At 36.6% G+C, this 21717-nt stretch overlaps 1 protein-coding gene and 1 long non-coding RNA gene across 2 annotated transcripts; one reads left to right on the top strand and one right to left on the bottom strand.

Moving 5' to 3' along the window:
• Window positions 1-494: 494 nt before the first annotated feature.
• Window positions 495-1361, top strand: LOC142157751 (uncharacterized). The gene is made up of 3 exons (XR_012692606.1): window positions 495-593; window positions 679-1044; window positions 1137-1361. It is a non-coding gene; the product is annotated as an uncharacterized LOC142157751 (long non-coding RNA).
• An 861-nt stretch (window positions 1362-2222) lies between these two features.
• Window positions 2223-8320, bottom strand: LOC142159483 (uncharacterized). The gene is made up of 13 exons (XM_075214383.1): window positions 7705-8320; window positions 7529-7597; window positions 5920-5976; window positions 5763-5834; window positions 5598-5675; window positions 5336-5428; window positions 4661-4723; window positions 3870-4537; window positions 3606-3726; window positions 3125-3260; window positions 2847-2915; window positions 2652-2754; window positions 2223-2363 (listed from the first exon to the last, which is right to left on the bottom strand). Exons 1-9 carry the CDS (start codon window positions 8318-8320, stop codon window positions 3721-3723), a joined length of 1722 nt encoding a protein of 573 aa, XP_075070484.1. The 3' UTR covers window positions 2223-2363; window positions 2652-2754; window positions 2847-2915; window positions 3125-3260; window positions 3606-3720.
• Window positions 8321-21717: the final 13397 nt, after the last annotated feature.

The raw sequence follows: 21717 nt of genomic DNA, 5'->3' as shown, positions 1-21717 counted from the left end.
ACTTGATGGGGTCCCTGAGGATGAGGTGATAAGATTATATCGCCTATCCTCAGTTGCAATTTATTCTTTATATGACCTCCTTAAAGAGGACCTGGAACCAACAGTCCCCACAAACCATGCTGTGCCTGGATTGGCAAAGCTGCTTGGGGCATTGCATTTTTTAGCGTCGGGAACCTTTCAACCGACATTGTCCGTAATTGCGGGTTTCTCCCAACCCACATTTTCACGGAGTTTGTTCCAGGTCCTTAAAGCCATGAAAAAACATACTAGGGAATTTATTAAATTCCCACAGTCTGAATTAGAATGGCAGGAGGTCAAATCCAATTTTTATAGTGTGGCACGTATGCCAAATGTCCTGGGTGCAATAGATTGCACCCATGTGGCACTCACACCTCCGCACAGAATGGAAGAGAGCTTTCGAAACCGAAAGCACTTCCATTCCATGAATGTGCAGATGGTGTGTGATGCCAGAAAAAAAATCCTAAATCTTTGTGTTGGCTTCCCTGGTTCCTCTCATGATTCTTTTATTTTGCAGAATTCAGGAGTGTTCAAGAGGTTTGAGGAGGGAGATTTTCCTCATGGATGGCTCCTGGGTAAGTTATATCTAGGTATTCGCTATTAATAATTATTTCTAAAATGAGAAGAGCACTAATAAAAAATTTTATTTTTTTTTAATAGGTGATGCAGGATATGGGAGCCAGCCCTGGTTGCTCACTCCAGTGTCCAATCCAATTTCTGATGCTGAAAAAAGGTACCAAGCGGCACATATAGCCACCAGAGGTGTAATTGAGCGTACCTTTGGGCTACTTAAGAGCCGGTTCCGCTGTTTGGACAGGTCCGGCGGTGCGCTTCTGTACTCACCATCAAAAGTTTGCCTTATTGTTATTGCTTGCAGCATTCTGCACAATATCTGTTTGGCAAATAATTTGGAGGTAGAGATAGATCCTGCTGTTTTACAGGATCAAGACCTTTCTTCAGCCACAGCATTTGGTCGGGAAACAGGAACTCGTGAGCGCCAGCGTTTAATTTTGGATTTTTTCTCATGTAAGTGTAAATTTTGTAATGTCATAATTTTTTTTTATAAATATAAATTAATTAATAAGTAATAGTTTATTTTTTTTTTGGTTTTTTTTCAGGACTTCAAATTATTTAGTGGGAGATAGCTCCAACAATCGTTGTTCGGCGTTCGATTAAAGGATTTTTATATATATATATATGTTTTTATTTGAAAATATGTTTTAATGTTAATAACTGTTAGTTAAGATAAAAGGATCCAGCAACTGAATTTTAAAGACCGAGGCCATGAAGCTTTTCAAGAGCCAGCTTCTTGGACAGGTGGGTGTCATCATATGTAAACTGCACCATGCTATGTTCTGTGTGATGTAACCTTATGTAAAGTATCACTACTGACACATAATCACACTGAAATTACATTTTTTCTCTTTTCCTTTCTCCAAAATGTACCTGTCACACCCATTCCACTGTGGATTGCAGACGGAACCAGCGACTGGATTTCAAAGACCTAGGCCATGAAGCTTTTCAAGAGCCAGCTTCTTGGACAGGTGGGTGTCATCATATGTAAACTGCACCATGCTATGTTCTGTGTGATGTAACCTTATGTAAAGTATCACTACTGACACATAATCACACTGAAATTACATTTTTTCTCTTTTCCTTTCTCCAAAATGTACCTGTCACACCCATTCCACTGTGGATTGCAGACGGAACCAGCGACTGGATTTCAAAGACCTAGGCCATGAAGCTTTTCAAGAGCCAGCTTCTTGGACAGGTGGGTGTCATCATATGTAAACTGCACCATGCTATGTTCTGTGTGATGTAACCTTATGTAAAGTATCACTACTGACACATAATCACACTGAAATTACATTTTTTCTCTTTTCCTTTCTCCAAAATGTACCTGTCACACCCATTCCACTGTAGATTGCAGACTGGATTGGATGGAATTGGATTCTGATTTGCATGGAATATTGGTCCACTTCTATTGTTTGTTTTTTGTTAAATATAATGTATACTATTTAAATACCACCAAAAACATAAATTATAAGAGAAATGTTTGTTTGTATCCCAAAAAGTTAATCACTCTTTAAAATGTATTAATAAATTTTTTCTAACCAAATTGATGTGTTGAACAAGTATTTATATTTCTATTAAATTGTACAACAATCTTTCTAGATTATAATAATGAAAGACACATGTTTTAAACAAAACTATAACATCTTTTAATAATTTACATATTTTCTTTGTGCAATAAAATTTATATATCACAATTTAATTTCTGTGGTCTTTGCTTTTCTCCAATTTCTTGTATTTTTCATAGTAGTTCTTCTATCCTCTTCAGTTGGCTGTGAATTAATTAAAAGTGTTTAATTTTTTTTTTAAAAAAAACATAACAGTTGAATAAAAATTGCAACATTAGCATCATTAACAATCAATCCTCTATTTTAATTTTCGTTAGGATTAAGTATTATCTTTAAAAAAAACCACTGATAATATTTCTGGAACTTTTTTTTTTTGGGCGCTGTTATCAATAACATTTTACATTTAATTTTTTTTTACAATGAATGTTACAATTGTTAAAAACATTAACATATAAAAATAATTTAAAATGCATTTATATCTCAATAACATACCGTGTTTAACTATAGGCAAAACTAAGTTCTTGTCGTTAGTTCTTCTTTAGTATAACTTCATGATTTGTAGCATAGACCATTAGATGATTATAAAATCTTTTGTCTAAGGGATTTAAACAGAAAAAAATATATATATAATACCTAATATAAAATGTAACATAATCAGATTAATTTTAACACAAATATTTCACTTACCATTGTTAAATATTCTTCCGGTAATTGAAGGATTATGTGCATTTTTCCATTGTAACTGTGTATTTTCAACTAAAAAAAAATATTTTTTTTTTTTAAATACATACATATAGGCATTCATATACACATATATCTATATATCTATATACACATACATATATATATGTACAAATGTGTGTGTATATATATGTATAAAATAAATTAGAAGACAGGGGGCACCACACAGTGCAATTATAAGCGATACATTGTCATATTCATCCAGAGATATATAATTCCCGTACCAGATATTCAAAGTAATCGAGCCAATGATTTATATGATGAATTCCTTCTGATGGCACCACGAATAACCTGGTAATAAAGGTAATCCTGGATAGTAGATATCGCCTCCTGACATAGGGCAAGATGAACAGCTGCAAACTAAAATACAAGCCACAATGGTGTGATACCGTAAATGAACCAGACCAATATGCTTAAAAAGACGTCTAGATTGTCGCCGGCTGGTACCTTCCTCATCTTCAGACAGGTGTTGAATGACTGGGGAGCTGCCTACAGAATTTAAGTATTGGTCAGTTTTTGTACCTGCCCTTCACAAGCGCTCTATTGGAAGTTTTGGGTATATATATATCTTTCTATATCTATGTATGTATGTATGTATGTATGTATGTATGTATGTATATATATATATATATATATATATATATATATATATATATATATAAAATGTATATCTTTATGAATTTTTAAAAATATGCAAATACATACCTTTTTACATGTAAGGTTCATTGTGATCATCAAAATGAAATATTCCAAAATCTTCAAACGTTGAGAACTTGTAAAACTTGTTGCTCCATATTTATCAACAGATCAATTATATCTTCTATTTCTAAAAAAAAAAAAAAATTAGAGAAATATATTGTTACTAAAATGTTGTTATTTAATATTAAATATGACCATAGATTGGGTTAGTGAACGTACTAAATATTGAAGTATTAGATAATAAAAAAAATAGATAGACATTTGACTTACGTTGGGGGTAGATTGCATCACTGGATCCTCTGATGATGAAGATGATAGTAGTCTTCTTCGTGCAGATTGCAATTCTTCTGGGCTTGGCCTTGCAGACTGCACTGTCAAATCCAAGGGTATCTCTGGGGTCCTTAAGCTGCTTATAGCACTTTGTGGTTGGCCTGTTTGAGGGATGGTTCCTGAGACATTAAACTCTGGAAAATTTACAGAAAGGTTTTCCAAAAGCCTTCTTGAGCGCATTTCTTCATTTAAACTTTGAAGGTTGGTGGCTATGAGGATATTGGCTGCTGCAGTCTGTTGTTGGTTCTGCGAAATTTGGTCAAGAGTATTGGAAATTCTTCCAATACTCACTTCGGTTCTTTCTTGGGAGGCTAAGATTCCGGAAAGAATAGTGGCAATGTCTCGATTTGTGTTTATCTGTAATTGCCTCTGTTTCGACATTTCCTCAGTAAGTCCAACAATGGCATCTTTGATTCCTCTCATGTTGTCTTCCATTGTTCTCCGAAACACTTCCTGGGAGTTTTCCATTTCTCTTGCAAGTGTTGTAAGTCTAGGAAAACTAGATGTTGAAGGTGCACTTTCCCCACATTGTATTCTAGATTGTGAAGTGTCTTCCAAACGCTGAAATGTTTGCTGGAGGGCCTCAAAAGCTGTGGTTGTTGTTGTAGCTATATTGAAAGAAAAAAATATATATATACGCATACATACATATAGAAACTCACAACTATTTATTTAGAAACATGCTATATTGTTTGACATTATAAAAAATATAATTATGACTCTACACTTACGCTGAACCACAGGAATTTCTGGTGAAAATGATAAAGAACCAGACTGATGGGAGTTTTCTGATTCTGGAAAAAAAAAAAATTACATTTTTTTATGACGTTAGTTACATTTGTATGTATAATAAGGTCAGTATGAACTTGGCACTTTGTATCAATGATGGAAACTTACTGGTAGATACACAAAACGTTTGATTTATATCCTAAATGACCAGGGCCCTCTTACCAACTATTTGGGCCCCCGGGTAAAGACATGCACCTGGGCCCATATACGTCTGAGGCAGCGCAAGACAAAAAAAAGAGAAAAAAAACCCACAAACTTACTTTTAGGACAGCTGGCGATCCGGCTACCTCCCTGTTCTCCTCCTCCTTCACATTCCGCAATGCTTGACTGGCGGGCGTTATGATGAGTCACCCAAAATGCACTGCCAGTGCCACACTGAGGAGGACAACAGGGAGGGAGCCAGATCGCCAGCTGTCCTAAAGTTAAAAATATTTTTCTTGTACTGCTTCGGAAAGACTTACCTGGCCTGCAGGGCCCCCGGCCACCTGCCCATTGTGGCCAATGTAAAAGAAGCCCCTGTAAACGACTAACCTATATACCTTTAATCAGTGGCCTATGATGAATTTTATAAATAGTAGCTAAGTTAAATTTTTTGTCCAAAGAAAATTTTTACTTACCATTTCTAGCAAAATCACATGTTTCTGTATCCTCAATAGGGGTTACATCACTGTCTGCAGCTCTTGCCTCTTGTTGCTTCTCTCTCAGGTTTTCTAAGGATCAACAATAAAACACGTTGCTATTATTATCTAATTGTAAATGATTTATTTCCTCATCAACAGATTATTTTAACCTAATGACAATTTGAAATATTTAACAAATAAACAAAAAAAAAAGGCTTTGCAATGTTCAATGTAGAATGTATATTGGACTATCATTCACCTGCAACGGATTCCGAAATGTTCTGTAATGACGACAATTCTGTCCTTGAACTACATGGTTGCTCTTCAAATGCAGTCTCTGAAACATAAAACAATGTTAAAAATTTGGCCAAAAATCCGATTTTAATAAATTTAAGATTTTTTTATATTTTTTTTTAAAACCAACCTCTTCTTCTTTTTTCAGTGATGTTAGTCACCGTAGAAACTGATGATACACTCGTTCGTTTTCTTGGGATTTCTGTTTAAAATTGCTTTGTTTTAGATTATTACAAGACATAGATATATTTTTGTAAAAAAAATAATTTTTTTTTTTTCATAAATACCTGTTGTCGCACGCGATCCTTTTTTCTTAGAGAGTAGGATGTCTTTGTGTGTTTGAACTACACAAAAAAACACAATGAAAATGGTTTTTAGATATTGATTGATGACATACACATATTTTTAAAACAAAAATTGCCCCCGACACTCTTCAAAATTGCCCCATGACTAATGTTTGGGCAAAAAAAAATAATGCCTGATTCATTAACCATTTACCTATATAAACTGCTAATTTTGGTCACTCGGCCAAAATAATGTTACAATGAAATGGCTGCAAAATATTATAATGTTTTCCAAAAAAATAAAATACTGACGTTTTTCACGTAACACACAAATATCATCTGTGTACAAATAAGCTCTCAAAAAGTAGTGCAACAGGAAAAAACAGGCAGTATTTAACTTATGTGCAAAACAGAATACTGACTTGCACACCTTGCATTGTTGCATGTTTTTGTCCAGGATACTTAAATAACGTTTCTAAACTTACGATCCTTAATGAATCATGAGCCATGTCATTAAATAGATTAGAATTAAATTATAAAAAAAAATAGGGTTCAAGACCAAACTCCTCCTTTATATGCCTTCTTTCACAGGATCATATATATATATATATATATATATATATATATATATATATATATATACACACAACTGACTTAACACATACATCGATAAACACACACATGTGTGTACATATATTAAAATATATACACATACATACTATGGTGTAAGAGACAAGAAAACAAACACACACATACACAAAAAGATGTGCACGTTTTAGACCATAAGAACAGTATATTAAAGATAGGCGTGTATATATAAGAGTGATTATTAAGATAAAAATGGATCAATATCTACAATTTAACCGCTATGGCTATATTTATCCATTTATATGTTAATAAACACGCTTATATATACATGTCTAGCTTTAATATACTTTTTTTATGTTCTAAAACATTCACATGTTTTGGTGTATGTGTGTGTTTGTTTTCTTGTCTCTTACACCATAGTATGTATGTGTATATATTTTTATATATGTACACACACACCTAAAAAATAAAGATATCTATATATAATCATATGCACACATTCACAACCACCTGTTTAATGTATATTCATTCATCTATATCAAAAATATAATTAAAATGGGTATATCTTAGATAAAGAGAAATGAGTATACATAAAACAGTGTTGATTGAGAATGTGTGCATATAAAAACTATAAATATATTTGATTTACATTGAAAAAAGTTTGGGCTGCATGATATACACACACCAAAATCCTATGTTATTATTGTCAAGGTGGGGTTCATCTACATATTGCTTTGTATGTATACAAATTTCAATCGACAGCTGTGTGTACATTGTAAAATAAATTTGGAATACAAACAACACAAATGTACAGTAACAATAACCATGGGCAATGATAACATATGATTTTCGTTTGAGAATATATTTTAGACATGAGATATGTGTGTGTGTGTGTGTGTGTGTGTGTGTGTGTGTGTGTGTGTGTGTGTGTGTGTGTGTGTGTTGGTATGTGTGTGTTTGTATGTATGTGTGTGTGTGCACATGTGTGTGACTGGTAAAATATATTCAAACAAAAAACACTTACCAACTTGGCTGGCAGCTGTGTCAGGACGTCCTTTTGAGCTTTTCTTAGATGGCCGTTTGGAAGTTGGCTCTACAATTAAATTTAACAGTGTTAAAATTAAAATTATTTAAATAATTAATAAAAAATAAAAAAAAATTAATTTACACTTCCTCATACATATAAACATATATACATACCTTCTGATAAATATGTTGAAGGTTCCTCTGTGTCCACAGCACCTTCCACACCTTCCACGAGTACAGGATCCAGGACCTCAGACAGCCTCACTTCCCAGGGTTTCATGGTGATATTTGCAGGTTTCCCACCACCAGTTCCTTTTGCATGCCTCTTGGATGCAGCCATCTTCTTCTTTACAATCCGCTTACAGTCCCGGAAACGTTTCCTGCAATGCTCAATAGATTTTGGAACTTGCCCACAAGAAGTCACCTTGTCAGAGATCTGACGCCAGATCTGGTTCCTCTGCTGATGACTTGTGACATGTGCCCGTTTACCATAAAGAACATCATAGTTAGTTACTATCGTGTCCACCAGGATGTTGTTCTGCTGCTCAGAGAAACGAGGTGCTCTGGTGATGTTACTACCACCTTCCTCAGGATCATCACCATCATCTTCTTCAGCCACTGTAGATTGCTGCGAGGGTCTGGAAGCCACTTTTTTAAGGAATCTCTGTCTTCTTCTTTCTTGTGCTCGCTCTCTTTCTTCTGTTTCATGCTGCCACTCTTCTCCACTGCTGATATCTTCTTCATCCAGGTGTACCTGTTCAGAAAGATTTTCCCTATGCTCCCTAGACATACTGATATATGTATGCTATGTAGCTGCTATGTAGCTGAAATAAATAAAAGTAATGCTGGAACTAAAAAGTAACTAAACTTTTATTTAATTGTGATTATTGCACACTTTTTCTGTATGCAGTATATTGATGTCTGCTATTAAATAAAATGTGTGGTGTTGTGTAGTGTTTGATTTAGTGTGTGGTGTTAGTACTGTGTAAAAATATAACTTACTATAATGTAATGCAAAATGTAATGCAAAATATAATGTAATGCAATGTAAATAATGTGAAAATAATGAATAAAGGTATATAAAGATGCAAAAGTACAATCCAGAAGCTCACAAAACCAGAGGGTCTCAGGAATCAGCCACCAGCATCGAAATCTCTGCAAAATGGCACTTTGCAAAACATTGGTTTTTTTTTTAATAGAAATGTGGGCGGGAAATCGCGAACGGCGGGAAAAGGGTAAAAAAAAAAAAAACACTTCGTACAAGTCGGATATTACGCGATAAGGGGCTGGGTTAGGTATTACAATTGAATACCGTCATTTCCGGGAAGTTGATTTTTTGCGATGTCCGCGGTTCCGCGTATTCGCGATATATTACGCGAATACGCGGACAATTGAATACCCCTGTAAAAATATAGGACCTGAGTCATTTAGAAAAATAAGTAAAGTAAATGTTCTCCGGGACAAACCATGTTACAATGCAAGGGGTGCAAATTAGTTTATTATTTTGCACATACGTTAAATGCTGGCTATTTTTTCATGTAGCACACAAATACTTGATAGTTTTATTTTCACACTGAATTTTTTTTATACTTTGCTCTCAATAATCACTAAGGCCCATAGTGTGTGTGGATCTCTTCTCACCATTAGGTGCAGCCAACTTTGTCTATCTACTTCTCTAAATGTGTACTGATGCCACAGTTCATAGTTGACGTCAAGTGTCTACACTTCCAAATTTCAACTCAGTTCCATTTCTCCTGAATGGCAATTACTCAGCTATATCGGGAGGCTAAACAAAAAGTCATTCAGTCCCATCAAAATACCTTTGTACTGACTGTCCAGGTAATTATGGGTATATGGACAAGCAGTACTGGTCAAACATAAGACTACATGACCATGACAGCACACATGTGTATTGTCAGCAGCACCAATGCTGGTAAACTTGATGTGGAACTGTAATTGTATGAACCTGGCTCAGGATTCTGTTTTGAAGCAGAGGTATGGTCACTGTAATTGTATAGCATAGAGGCTCCAAAAGGAACAGATGGCAGATACATCTGTGTCTGAATCTGATTGATGAAGTGGGCATACGGCATTGTTTGTAGAGCAAGAATTCTGGAGTCCAGGAAGTGCAGATGACTGATTGTAAGTATTGGTCAGCTGTGTCCTGACATCCCTGAGACATTACACTAGTATTACTTCCATTTTTTATACCACAACTATAATATCTATAATGATGTACAACAAGCTCCTAAGAGCTGCTGCCACAAATGATCCTTTAGCATCAGTGCAGTCCTATTTTTGGGGATTTCCCATGGCCCTGAACTCAAGCTGTGGGAAATCCCTATGTTATAAGTAGAACTGTACTGATGTGTAGTCAGAATAGATAGAAACAACAGCACTGATAAAGATATATGGCAGCCCGTATGTGGCTACTCCTATCCACAAAAGAGTAAAAATGGATACAATGTATATAGTATAGTGCCACAACTGACGGCGCCTAATATCGTAACACACAAAATGTTCACGGTTACAACAGATAGATATAATAGTCTATAATAGTCTTAAATAGTGACAGCTCTTGAAAGCCGTTTATTCCAAAATATATAACTCTTTTTTATGATAATACATTCCATCCGGATCCACACGAAAAAAGACCCCCCTTAGGGAGATGTACTCACCAGAAATAGGTAGTACATCAGCGTGTATAACTCTCCTATGGTCACTCCGTTTGTGCCGTGAACTCCTCCACGAGCTGTGATTAGGATGACGTCCTCTATTGTGAATCCAATCGTCGGACAAGGACAGAAGATAGGGGGAGTGGTCACGTCTTCCGTTCTTTCGCCGATCAACGATCCTCTGTATTTGAACCACTGTTTTCCTTAAATAACCTCAGCAGATGGAATCCATGTATTTCTCCCGCAATCACTTGCCTCAGCTCTGGTACACCGAGTCCAAGTAAAGGCTTTCCAGTGTGCAGCAGTAGTGCTCTCTTCTTAGACTTTTGTAGCTGGGACCATAAAAAATGCAGGCAGAGGAGTTTACAAATCTCTGCCTGCATTTTTTATGGTCTCAGCTACAAAAGTCTAAGAAGAGAGCACTACTGCTGCACACTGGAAAGCCTTTACTTGGCATGGATATATGACAGATGAAGACCTGGGATGAAGGTGAACAATAAAGAGGGTACATTAGGGTAGTGTAGGGGTATTTTTATTTCAATGAAAGTAATTGTAACAGTGTTGTGTGTGTCTTATTTACATTTTTCTTTGGTGCACTACAGGATCCAGCAGGCCCTGGGTGCCAGTGTATGCTGGCACTCAGTTATAGCTCCCCATGTGCCAGCATGCACTGGCAGCCATGGTTATGCTGCTGGTTGTAGTGCTACAAGCAGCAACATGCCCAAACAATTAATGGCAGCCTTAGCATGCTGGGATCTGTAGTGCACCAGAGACAAAATGCATTTTGACAATCAAAAAATGCCCCCTCCCCTTCCCAACCCCCACACACACACACTGCCCAGGGGTGACTGAAGAGCCCTAGTGCTGTCAGTATGGGGCTAGGTAAACTTGGGGGAGGCGCATTTTTTGCGTACCCAAGATCCCTAGGAAATCCTGCCCTGTGCTAACCAGCCTGGAGCTGGTTTGACATTATGACAGGGGGACATACCATTTAAGTGTAAATTTCATCCAACTTTACATCTGGCCCTAAGACCAAATTAATTATTATTATATTTTTATTATCATAGTGCAAAACAGCAGAGTTTGGTTATAGTTAATTTATTTCTACATTTTCACAATTTTATAGCCTTGGGATTTGATAACTTATTTAAAATAGCTAAACTTGTAATAAAGTGCCAGAATATGGATAACATGCCAATTCTATCTCATTTACACATTATTGCTTTCAATGCCAAAGAAATAGAACTGTTATTAGTGCCTTCATTTACATAATGAATACAAAGAAAACAACATTTGAATTTTAAATCAGAAACAAAAATAAATGAATCAAGTCTGGACTTTTTAATTAATGAACTTAAAAAATTGTAAAGACCCATATTTCATGTTCCTGGATTTTTGTTTCTTATAATGCATTATATCTATCTAAAACCAAATGTGCTGCTATTGTCATAGTTGGACAAGTGTCTACATCATTCTGTCAGAAGTTAACACATGCTGGGAAGTTAATGATGTCCCAAATCACCCAAGTCCTTTCTGAAAGAGTAGAAAAACTATAATGTGTCAAATATTTTCAGCTTAGGCATACAGCATTTGCTGTCATTTTATCACCTGGGCATTCCATGTGCTATATATACCGAATACATTTTTTATATTTGCCTCAAATATCATCATGAGCTTATAGCTGCAAATAGTTGAGAAAATCAGTTCTCAAATTGTTATGTGTCTGTTTCTATTTTTTAAAGAACTGTTTGTAAGAAGTTATTATTTTCACTTATTTATTATCTTTTTCTTATGAATGTAGCTGATCAGTAAAAGTGCGACATGACAGTTTTGCACAGAGAACCTTCCATCATAACTACATCTATTACATGTGGGAGCTGCCAACTGAAAAAAAATATCATCCACAGACACCAATAAAATTTTCTCATTATTCACTCAAGTATTGGTAACCTACTTGCAGAACTATCATGAAAAAATTCCCCAAATAACTCTAGAATAAAGTGTTTCTCAGACACAGACATTTCATTATTAAACTAAGTTTCAACACATATATTTCTTTCAAAATTAGTAACACATTCTCCTTACTTTATATGATACTCTTATTTGCTATTCAGACACAGTTATGGTATAGTAAAAAACAACAACAAAAAAAGACTGAAAGAAATAGAGAAAAATGTTACTGCATTTTTCCATTATCAGTATTCATTATCTGTTAATTTCCCAATAAGATTCATTTTCTTTGATTTATAGTTTAAGAACTTTCACTTTCCTGACTATAAATTCTCTTCATTAGCACAGTTCCCAAAGTGTCAGTTTTATTTAATGTTAGATATTATTCTACCAATGCTACTTTTGTGGTGTTTCGGGATACAGTCATGCCTTACAATTTTGTTACTACCCATTTGTTACGCTGTCAGTAGAACTAATTTGTTCTGCCAACAAGTCTTGTTCTCTATCACATGATCAATGAGACATTATAATACAACTGATTTTATTGTTAACTATTTTTGACTAATAATATGCAACCATGGATGAAATATCTGATGCTTTTCAATTGTATATCATGTTAGTTGTTAAGAAATAATGAATGTTATTGAATTAAAACATTTACACTATGTTACATAGAGAAGCAAAATTAGTTAATTTTTAATTCTCTTATACTGAAAGTGTAAGCAATCATTCACTAATTTTACTTAAAAATGAACATTAATTGTTAAATGGCTATTAATTTTCTTTTGCAAGCAGGGTGATGACAAAATGTCCAGATTTTCAATGACCATGTAAAGTTGGATGTATGAACTTTGTTTCATATAGAAGTCATTTTGCCCAATCACTTACACAAAACATTTTGACAAGTCACTTACATCACTACTATGTGCTGTCACAAAATCACACAAGTACTGTACATATATTAGGATTCATTTTGCCAGAAGTTATTAAACACACTGGTATGTGTTGGCCTATGGGAGACACTGCACCTTCCTCTACAAAAATTACAGTCTGTGACTTCCTGTTTATTTCTATGATCCTATTCGTGTCATGACACACGCCTTGTCCTCATATGCACATGAAGACTTGTCCTCAATAACAATAACATGCCCACAATATTAAACACTCTTCTCCTGTAATAATCTGCACTGCTGTGATTATTTTTATGATCTGATGGGATGCCAGATTTTGTGTCTGTCTGTTTAAATATGGGGTCAACTAGATGTGCAGTAATTGAAGATTGATAAGAATGAAGTGCTTTATCTATATTCCAAAACCATCTTATGCATACTTGCCTACTTTTGAAGGCAGCTGTCAGTCGAGGGGGGCGTGGCCATGTGTGGTTAGCCGCTAGGCTCCTCCCCTGTCAATCTTGAGCAATTTTAGACAATCACAGTAGGGGCGGGGCTAAGTGCGGCATCGTGGCCCCGCCCCTACTGCGATTGGCCCACCATCTTCACAACGGCGGCAGCTAGATCCGGGATTTTTGCCTGCTCTCTCGGGAGTCCGGGAGAACTCCCAAAAATTCGGGAGTCTCCCGGACATTCTGGGAGAGTAGGCAACTATGATCTTATGCAGTTCTTTGCAGAGAAAATGTACTCATTCATATCAGTCTCTGCTCCACTGGAGCATGTCATCTAAATTCTCTATTAAACAAGTAGCTACATTAAAATACATTTTCTGAAGCCAATAAACCGACCATTATGTTTTGGATGGAATTTTGAGCACCCTGAGGAAACACTCACAATTAAAAGGAACACATGCAAACCATAATCTCTTATAAAACTACTTAATTTCTTATAGATGTATGCATCAATGTTATCATCATACTTATACAAATCCCTTTAACTTTAGGATTTCTGGCTATTAAGATCAACTTCCACATTTTCATCTTTTAAGTATTTTCCAAAGTAACTTAATCATTAATATTAATACTTCACAGTCCATCCACAAACATACCTTTTAATAAGATTAATTTTGTAAAATTTCAATTTTGTTTGATATTTTACTGAAATGATCACTTAAAATACAAATTAGCTTACATGAAAGAGTTACTGATAACATTCTGTATAAATTTATTTTCTTAACAAGGTGGTCTAAACATGGTTTATATATATGTACCTTAAAAGTCATAGCTTGTGAAATTGGATGTGAGATATTGAAGGTAAAAAAAAATCTTGTTTTTTTTTGCATTTTCTTATGTCTTTTATCTATTATTATTTGTAGAATCTTTCTGTATTACACTGTTTTACTTCTGCTTTTTTAACATATTTTGCAATGGTATCCGTTGCATTTCTTGATATTTAATTTAATCTATAAAAACAAGATAAAAATGTAAAAAGTGCATGTTACATTTTGCGGCAAGAGCAAAATACCTATTGGAGAAATATCTTAAAAATCTTGGTTAATGGCACTCCCTCAGATCCCATTAACATGATATAGATAGATAGAAAGATAGATAGATAGATCTATATATATACATATATATATAGATATATATAGATATATATATATATACAAGGAATCCCTCGCTCATTTTTGATCAATGCTCATTCTTGCACATATTAGGATATTCATGGTGATGGTGGGAGACCTAGGACCTCATTTAGAGTCGGACGCAAAGTCAGTTTTAGGCGCATCCAACAAAAAAACACTATCACGCATGTGCAGAAAGCACCATATCCACCTGCATCTTGGAAACAATTAACACTTAGGCAGAGAATGGGCGGAACGCGGAATTGTGAAGATGTGACCATGTAAATAAATCCTAGTCGCAGTAAGGCACAGACACACGTCAAAAAAAGGGCTAAAGCTGTACGGCAGGAATTAGGTGGCCTAAGCAGTTAGCTAGCTGCAGGAACTGCTCACAACTCAGTAGGGTATTACGAGTGGGATGCGACTGGGGTTGCTTGACAATCGTAATACCCTACCAAGCTGCGGCACACTCCCACTCCTATACTTCTTGAACGGACTTTGCGTCTGACTCTAAATGAGGTCCCTAAACAGCTAAATATCTCTCTTTATGCATGGTGTTTTATTGTACCTATCACAAGATAGGACAACCATTCAAAACCTTTTTAAAATACGTTAGCCTATCAGGATATAAAATACATTGTTCTAACTCAAAAGCAGTGTTGTTGAATATGACTCCTTGGAACAAACATAGCATAACCTCTTAATTTCATTTTAAATGACAACTGAAAAAAGATATCTTGGAGTTTTCTGTCCTTATTGCTAAAATCAAATCAATATATTTTCATGGAGATTCCTGCTGGTCTCATGAATATGGAGGGAAATAGCAGTTAAAATTAGCAAATTCCCTAAGCTTCTTTATTATTTTCATATGCTTCCAGTGAAGGTTCCATATTTGGAATTCAGTCTATATTTTGCTCAGTCTATATTAAAATGTACTGCTGGGCAGCTCACCTCAGTCAAACTGTAGCCTGTTTTATTGTCTTGTCTTGGTTTGACCTGGAGACTAAGCACCTTTATCTTTCCACCCTTAACTCCCTTTGGGACCTCCCAAACAAATTAAATAGACTCCCAATTTTACAGTGCTCCGCTAAAATCTGTGATTTAAATAAATACCATACAGCAACTCTCATCAATAATCCTGAAATACCACTTGGCCTCTCCCCTAATTACTTATTGATTCTAGATCATAGCTGGAAAACTATTACATTTCGGATGTTTCAGATATATTTAGAAGTAGTAACTGCTTATTTAAGTTTTAAAACATAATCTTAAAAATATATTCAATTGCAACATTAATTGTACACTCACAACAAGAATGAAAGAAGCATTTTTTTAGCTTGTCCTCAACATATTAATAAATCTGGGAGGATAGGCAATATAACGTGTCTTCATGTTATGCACATTAACTGGAAGGGATATTTGTGCATTTGCAAAATATAATTTGACTTTATGGTGCAAAAAATTTTTTTAGGTCTCACTAATACCGGTTGTGTGTAGTCAAATCAGTTCTCTTCACCTACAGCGGTTTATTAGCTGGTTAGAGTTATTTAATACATCACATATACACATTTTTTCCACTATGAAAGAATATAAATAATGTTAAACAACTTTTAAGAAGTAGGTGGGATCTGTTAGGCAGATAACGTAAGACATGATGGCTGATTGCTAATTGCATAGAACATAGAGATTAGTCACCTCTAAACAGTTGGTGGAGTAAGTCTAAACCTTTAAAAGCAAAAGCAGAGCATACTCTGTTGGTTCAGTTACTACCATTCACATTAAACCTTGCTGCTAAGCTCATATGTGGTGCACTGTCTGGGAAACTACCACACTTTTCAAAGTCTAGAAGCCAAAGGCTCAGACCTATTATTGTATATCTTTGATCCACAGCACAGCTTTGAGCAAGACATTATGATGGATTTTGTTAAAAGTAAACCCTTCAGTTACTTTTTGCAAGTAATAAACTTGGTATTAGAGAGATTATTATATATGTGTGTCATCGAGTTCTAGATTTACGTCTTCATTAATTAAAATGACATAATTAAATTACGCTTAATTGCTGCTAATCATATTTATTTTGACTATTCATGATTTTGATATTAAGAATAATCTTTTTGTTATAAAAGTGAGTTTTAAACAAAGGCCAAGCCCTGCCAAATATGTGTGAAGACAAAACAAGGTCATGTGACTCGATTAGTCTCAAGGGTAGCAACAATTTTGATCAGTGACATGTACATTGGTGCAAAATATGGGTCTCCTCCAGGTAAATTAGAATTTGAAAATATATTCACTTTAATGATCAGCAAGTGTAAAGCCCATTAACACTTGGTTAAAGAAAACAACAAACCTATCACAGCCAGGGTGTGCTACCTCACTGCTTTGCCAAATATAATTCAAAGTCCAAATGATGGAATATTCTTTTCTCCTAATCCTCTTCATATTTCCATACTCAAGATATTATATATCCCATAAAAAGCAATGAAAAATAGCAGAAATAAGTAGGTCACAAATTTGCAATATTAAATGATCATGCAATTAGATGTTCTGTCACCATGTAACTACCATTTTCTTAATTACATGTGTCCCTTTTGTGTCTGCTAATGCTTTTATTATATAGGTGGAAATGCATCCAGAAATATGCTTTCTCATATAATGTGCTCCTGGAAGGTGCAAACATTTTATAATCAAAACTATATTTCAAGGCCTAGTTCCCACTTCTCTGTGGAATAACCATTTGAATTTGTAAATTTTAATTTACCTGAATTTACAGTCTATTAATAGTACTAGGAAAGTAACGATCAATGTCTATTGTTCTGTGGTATAGTTGGACTAGCACAATAGACATTGCAAGAGTAATAAATATAACCCTCTTCTGGTTATTAATTTTGTTATCACTGGCTATTGTATAACATGCCTAACTGATCACTGTGAAAATTGCTCTGCCCTTGTTGTGAGCATTTCATTATTATCACTGTGTCATTGTAGTCAGATCTTCCTGAATAAATGGATTTCTGCATGTGACTTACAAAGTATTCTAAGACAAAAATGGAAAATGAAAGGAATATGTAAATGCGACAACTTCTGCATTTATCTCTGTAAGAAATTATATAGTGTCATAAAAACAGCCCCAGAAAAAAAGAAGACAAACTTCGATGCATCAAGAAAAACAAAAAATATCACAACAAAAAGGGCATATAGGGCCTGATTCATCAAGGGACACATACTGAGCGCAATGCGTGTTTGTTTCAGAGCGTACATAATTTGAGTCTGCGCACACCCAAATTCAACAAGGAGCAGATTTGTAGATTGGGGATGAATACAGGTGTGCGTCTGCTCTGCTCTACTACACAGGACACTGCAGTATATGTCCAATACCTATGTGGAGTACAGGGCCGGCGGAACAAGGTAAGCGGGGTAAGCAAGGTGGGGGGGGCACCATGCCAGAGAGGCACTTCCCCCACCTGCCTTCCCCGCTGTCCACCTGCCCAGTTTAAAAAAATATTCACTGCCTCCAACGCCCTCCTCTCTGCTCCGGCTCCCTGCTCACTGGCAGTGTCAGGCGTGAGGTCATGATGCCCCTACACTGTTAGTGAGGAGCTGCACAGAAGATAAATAGAGGAAAAGGAGAAGATCATAGAAAAGTAAGTAAAAACGGAGGGAACAGTGCAATAATGCATGGATTGAAACTGTGATAATGCAGGGGGGGAAACAGTGTGGTAATGCAGGGGGGGGAACTATGTGATAATGCAGGGGGGGCAGTGTGATATTGCAGGGGACGACAGTGTGATAATGCAGGGGAAGGCAGAGTGATTATGCAGTGGTGGAGACAGTAATGATGATGCGGGGGGGAGGGGAAGGGACCAGTGTGATAATGCAGGGGGTGAAACTGTGGTGATGAAGGAGATGAAACTGAGATGATGAAGATGAAGGGTGATATTGAAGGGGAGAAACAGTGTGATGATGAAGGGGGGACAGTGTGATAATGTAGGGCGGTTAACAGTGTGATAATGCAGGGGGGGACACAGCAGGATAATGAAGGAGGGCACAGAGTGTTGATATTGGAGGGCACAGTATGATGCAGGAAAACACTTTATAGTGATGAAAGAGGTCCCAGTTTGATGATGAAGGGGATACATTGTGACAAAAGAGGGGGTGCTGTGTGATGAAGTTGGCATTTTTTCAGTTCTATACTTCTCACCAAATTAATTTGCCAAAAATGTTACATTTTATTACAAAGAATACATATTCTTCATTTATATTATTTATGTAACAATAAATGTTCACTGTTTAATGTACTTATTTTTATTACTCTCTTTATGAAAGTTTATTATATGATTTGTATTAAAGGAAGGAAAGCATTATTGAATGAACAAATAATTTATAAAAGAGAAGGGCGCAAATTTATTTTTTGCAGAAGGGCAAAAGAATGCACAGAAATAAAAAAAAATAACAATACACTAAAAATTATTTTCTTTTTTTAATATTTTCATTTTTCGATTAAATATATTTATTCGGATGTTATTAATATCTACTGTGCATCAAATACATTTTTACAGTTGTTACTGATGACATACACTTGTTTTAGTATGCGGACGGCAGTTGGAGTAAGCTTATAGCCCAAGCTCCAACTTTTCCTTATTCTCACAAATATAACGCTTTGGAATATTTCTAAATATTGTTGGCAAACTTCACAGCAGCGCTGAGGATCGACTATAAACCGAAATCAAGGCTGTTTTAGGATCTACAAAACTACCATCTCTGTCCAGCTGTGGGACCCACAGAGCTCAACTGTCATTGCTGTTTCAACATTTATTCAGCTACGCACTGAGCTCAGTTGTATTTGCTGTTACCATCTCTGTTTGGCAACTAGACTATCTGCACCCAACTGTCAGCATCGTCCCGGACCTCGACGTGTTAGTGCGGCAGAAACTGACTATTCCATTAACCCCAGTCAGGGGGCGGTAAAGTATACCTCACTTCTTCCATTGTCACACTCAATTTGGATCAATTGTTCCATTCTATTCTTTCGTGACCTATCCTAGCTAACATTCATTCACATCTCTCCATCATGCACCTACTCAATTTACAGTCTCTCCTATTTAATGTCACCATATTTCTCTCCAAACGCTTTTTCTTTCTTAATCATCCTATTCCTCCCTCCCCGATTATGATTTCCCCTTCACAACTTCCCTCGTTGCTAGTCTGCACACATGAACTGTTTTGTCTCCTGCACCCACCACACTTACCAGCCTATATAAACAGAAATAAACCTCACACTCACAAATCCTCCTCGCATGTCCTCTTTCTCACCCTGCGCCTTCTCATGGCTGCTGGTGAAATCTCACCTAACCCTGGGCCCTGTACAATCCCCATTATCTGCTCACGCTCCGCGCTCCACCCCAAACCTTTTCATCCATCCCGTACTTCCAATCCCACCAACCTTATCCACATATCTCCAGTGCCCTCTCTTCCCTTCTCCTGTGCACTATGGAACACCAGATTTGTTTGTAACAAACTTACATCCATCCATGATCTATTCATTTCTAAATTCCTGAACCTCCTTGCCATTACAGCAGCCTGGCTCACCTCCTCTGGCACTACACACCCTGCACCTCTCTCCTATGGGGGACTCTCCCTCAGCCACATTCCCAGACATGGACACAGACAAGGTGGTGGAGAAGGAATTCTACTCTCTCCAAGCTGCACCTTCCAAGTCATACCCTCTGAACCCTCCCTCTCATTCTTTCCTTTGAAGACCACACTATCTGTCTATTTTATCCTCTCTACCTTCATGTTGCTGCCATTGGAGGCCACCATGTCCAGCTTCCCAATTCATTGAAAACTTTGGGGCCTGGCTCACTCATTTCCTATCCTTTGAACTGCCTACACTCATACTAGGTGATTCCAACATTCCCATTGATAATCCCACCGTCTCTTCTGCCATTAAACTTCTTTCACTTACTTCCTCCTTTGGTCTCTCCCAATATACCCCTTCTCCCACCCACTGTGATGGGCACTCCCTTTACCTTGTCTTCTCCCGCTACTGCTCCATATCTAGTTTCTCTAATTTAGCCTTCCCACTCTCCAGCCACAACCTCCTTTCCTTCAGCCTCACCTTACCTCATGCCCTTCCCCCTGCACCTAAATACACATGTACACAACGAAACCTGAGTACTCTTAACCAAATCCATTTCTCATTTTCAATAAAGCACCTATTTTCTCCAATGACTTCATTGTCCTGTCCTAATTAACCTGCCTCTTTCTATAACAAAACAATCACGTCAGCCCTAGACAATGCAGCTTCAGCTACTACATATAATCTGTCACGATCCAAACCCAAACCATGGCACAACAAGCAGACCCGCTACCTGCAAAAGTGCTCCCGCACTGCAGAGCGCCACTGGAGAAAATCTCGTTCCTACCCTGATTTCCTCCACTATAAATTCATCCTTTCATTTTACAGCACTGCCCTTTCAATTGCCAAACAAACATTCTTCAAATCTCTAAAATCCACCCAGTCTTTTAACCCACGTTGCATCTTTGCCACCTTCAACTCACTTCTTTGCCCACCTGCACCTTCTCCTCCTTCCTCCCTCAATGCCCATGATTTTCCACCTATTTCAAAGACAAAATTGACACCATTCGACAAGATATTTCCTCATGCCAAATTCCACTCACTCCACTCACTCTACCCACCTTTACCTACACTTGTCAACCCACCCTTAATTCATTCTCTCCAGTAACTGAAGGCGAAGTCTCTGCACTCATCTTATCATTTCACTCTACAACCTGTCCACTCGACCATATTCCCTCTCAACTACTCCGCTCCCTCTCCTCCACTGCATGCCCACCTCTCACTCACCTCTTCAACCTGTCTCTCTCCACTGGCATATTTCCATCCTCCTTTAAACACCTGCTCTAAAGAAACCATCTCTTGTTCCAGCCTCTCTCTCCAACTACCACCCTATTTCTTTCCTCCCCTTTGCCTCCAAACTACTCGAGCGATGAGTGTACAAACGACTGTCTCACTTTCTCTCTTTTCTCGCTT

Source organism: Mixophyes fleayi, chromosome 5, assembly GCF_038048845.1.
Source record: "Mixophyes fleayi isolate aMixFle1 chromosome 5, aMixFle1.hap1, whole genome shotgun sequence".
Classification (NCBI taxonomy): Eukaryota; Metazoa; Chordata; class Amphibia; order Anura; family Limnodynastidae; genus Mixophyes; species Mixophyes fleayi.
Note: the sequence above shows the minus strand (reverse complement) of the source record. Positions and strands in the feature narration are given on the sequence as shown.

What these genes read in the sequence shown, in the direction of transcription:
- LOC142159483 (XM_075214383.1), bottom strand. Translation starts at nt 8,320, where the DNA reads ATGTCTAGGGAGCATAGGGAAAATCTTTCTGAACAGGTACACCTGGAT. An exon ending in ATGTGATTTTGCTAGAAATG is followed by an intron (nt 4,724 to 5,335) that starts GTAAGTAAAAAT and finishes TTTTTTTTCCAG; the next exon opens with AATCAGAAAACTCCCATCAG. An exon ending in AGAAATTCCTGTGGTTCAGC is followed by an intron (nt 4,538 to 4,660) that starts GTAAGTGTAGAG and finishes CTTTCAATATAG; the next exon opens with CTACAACAACAACCACAGCT.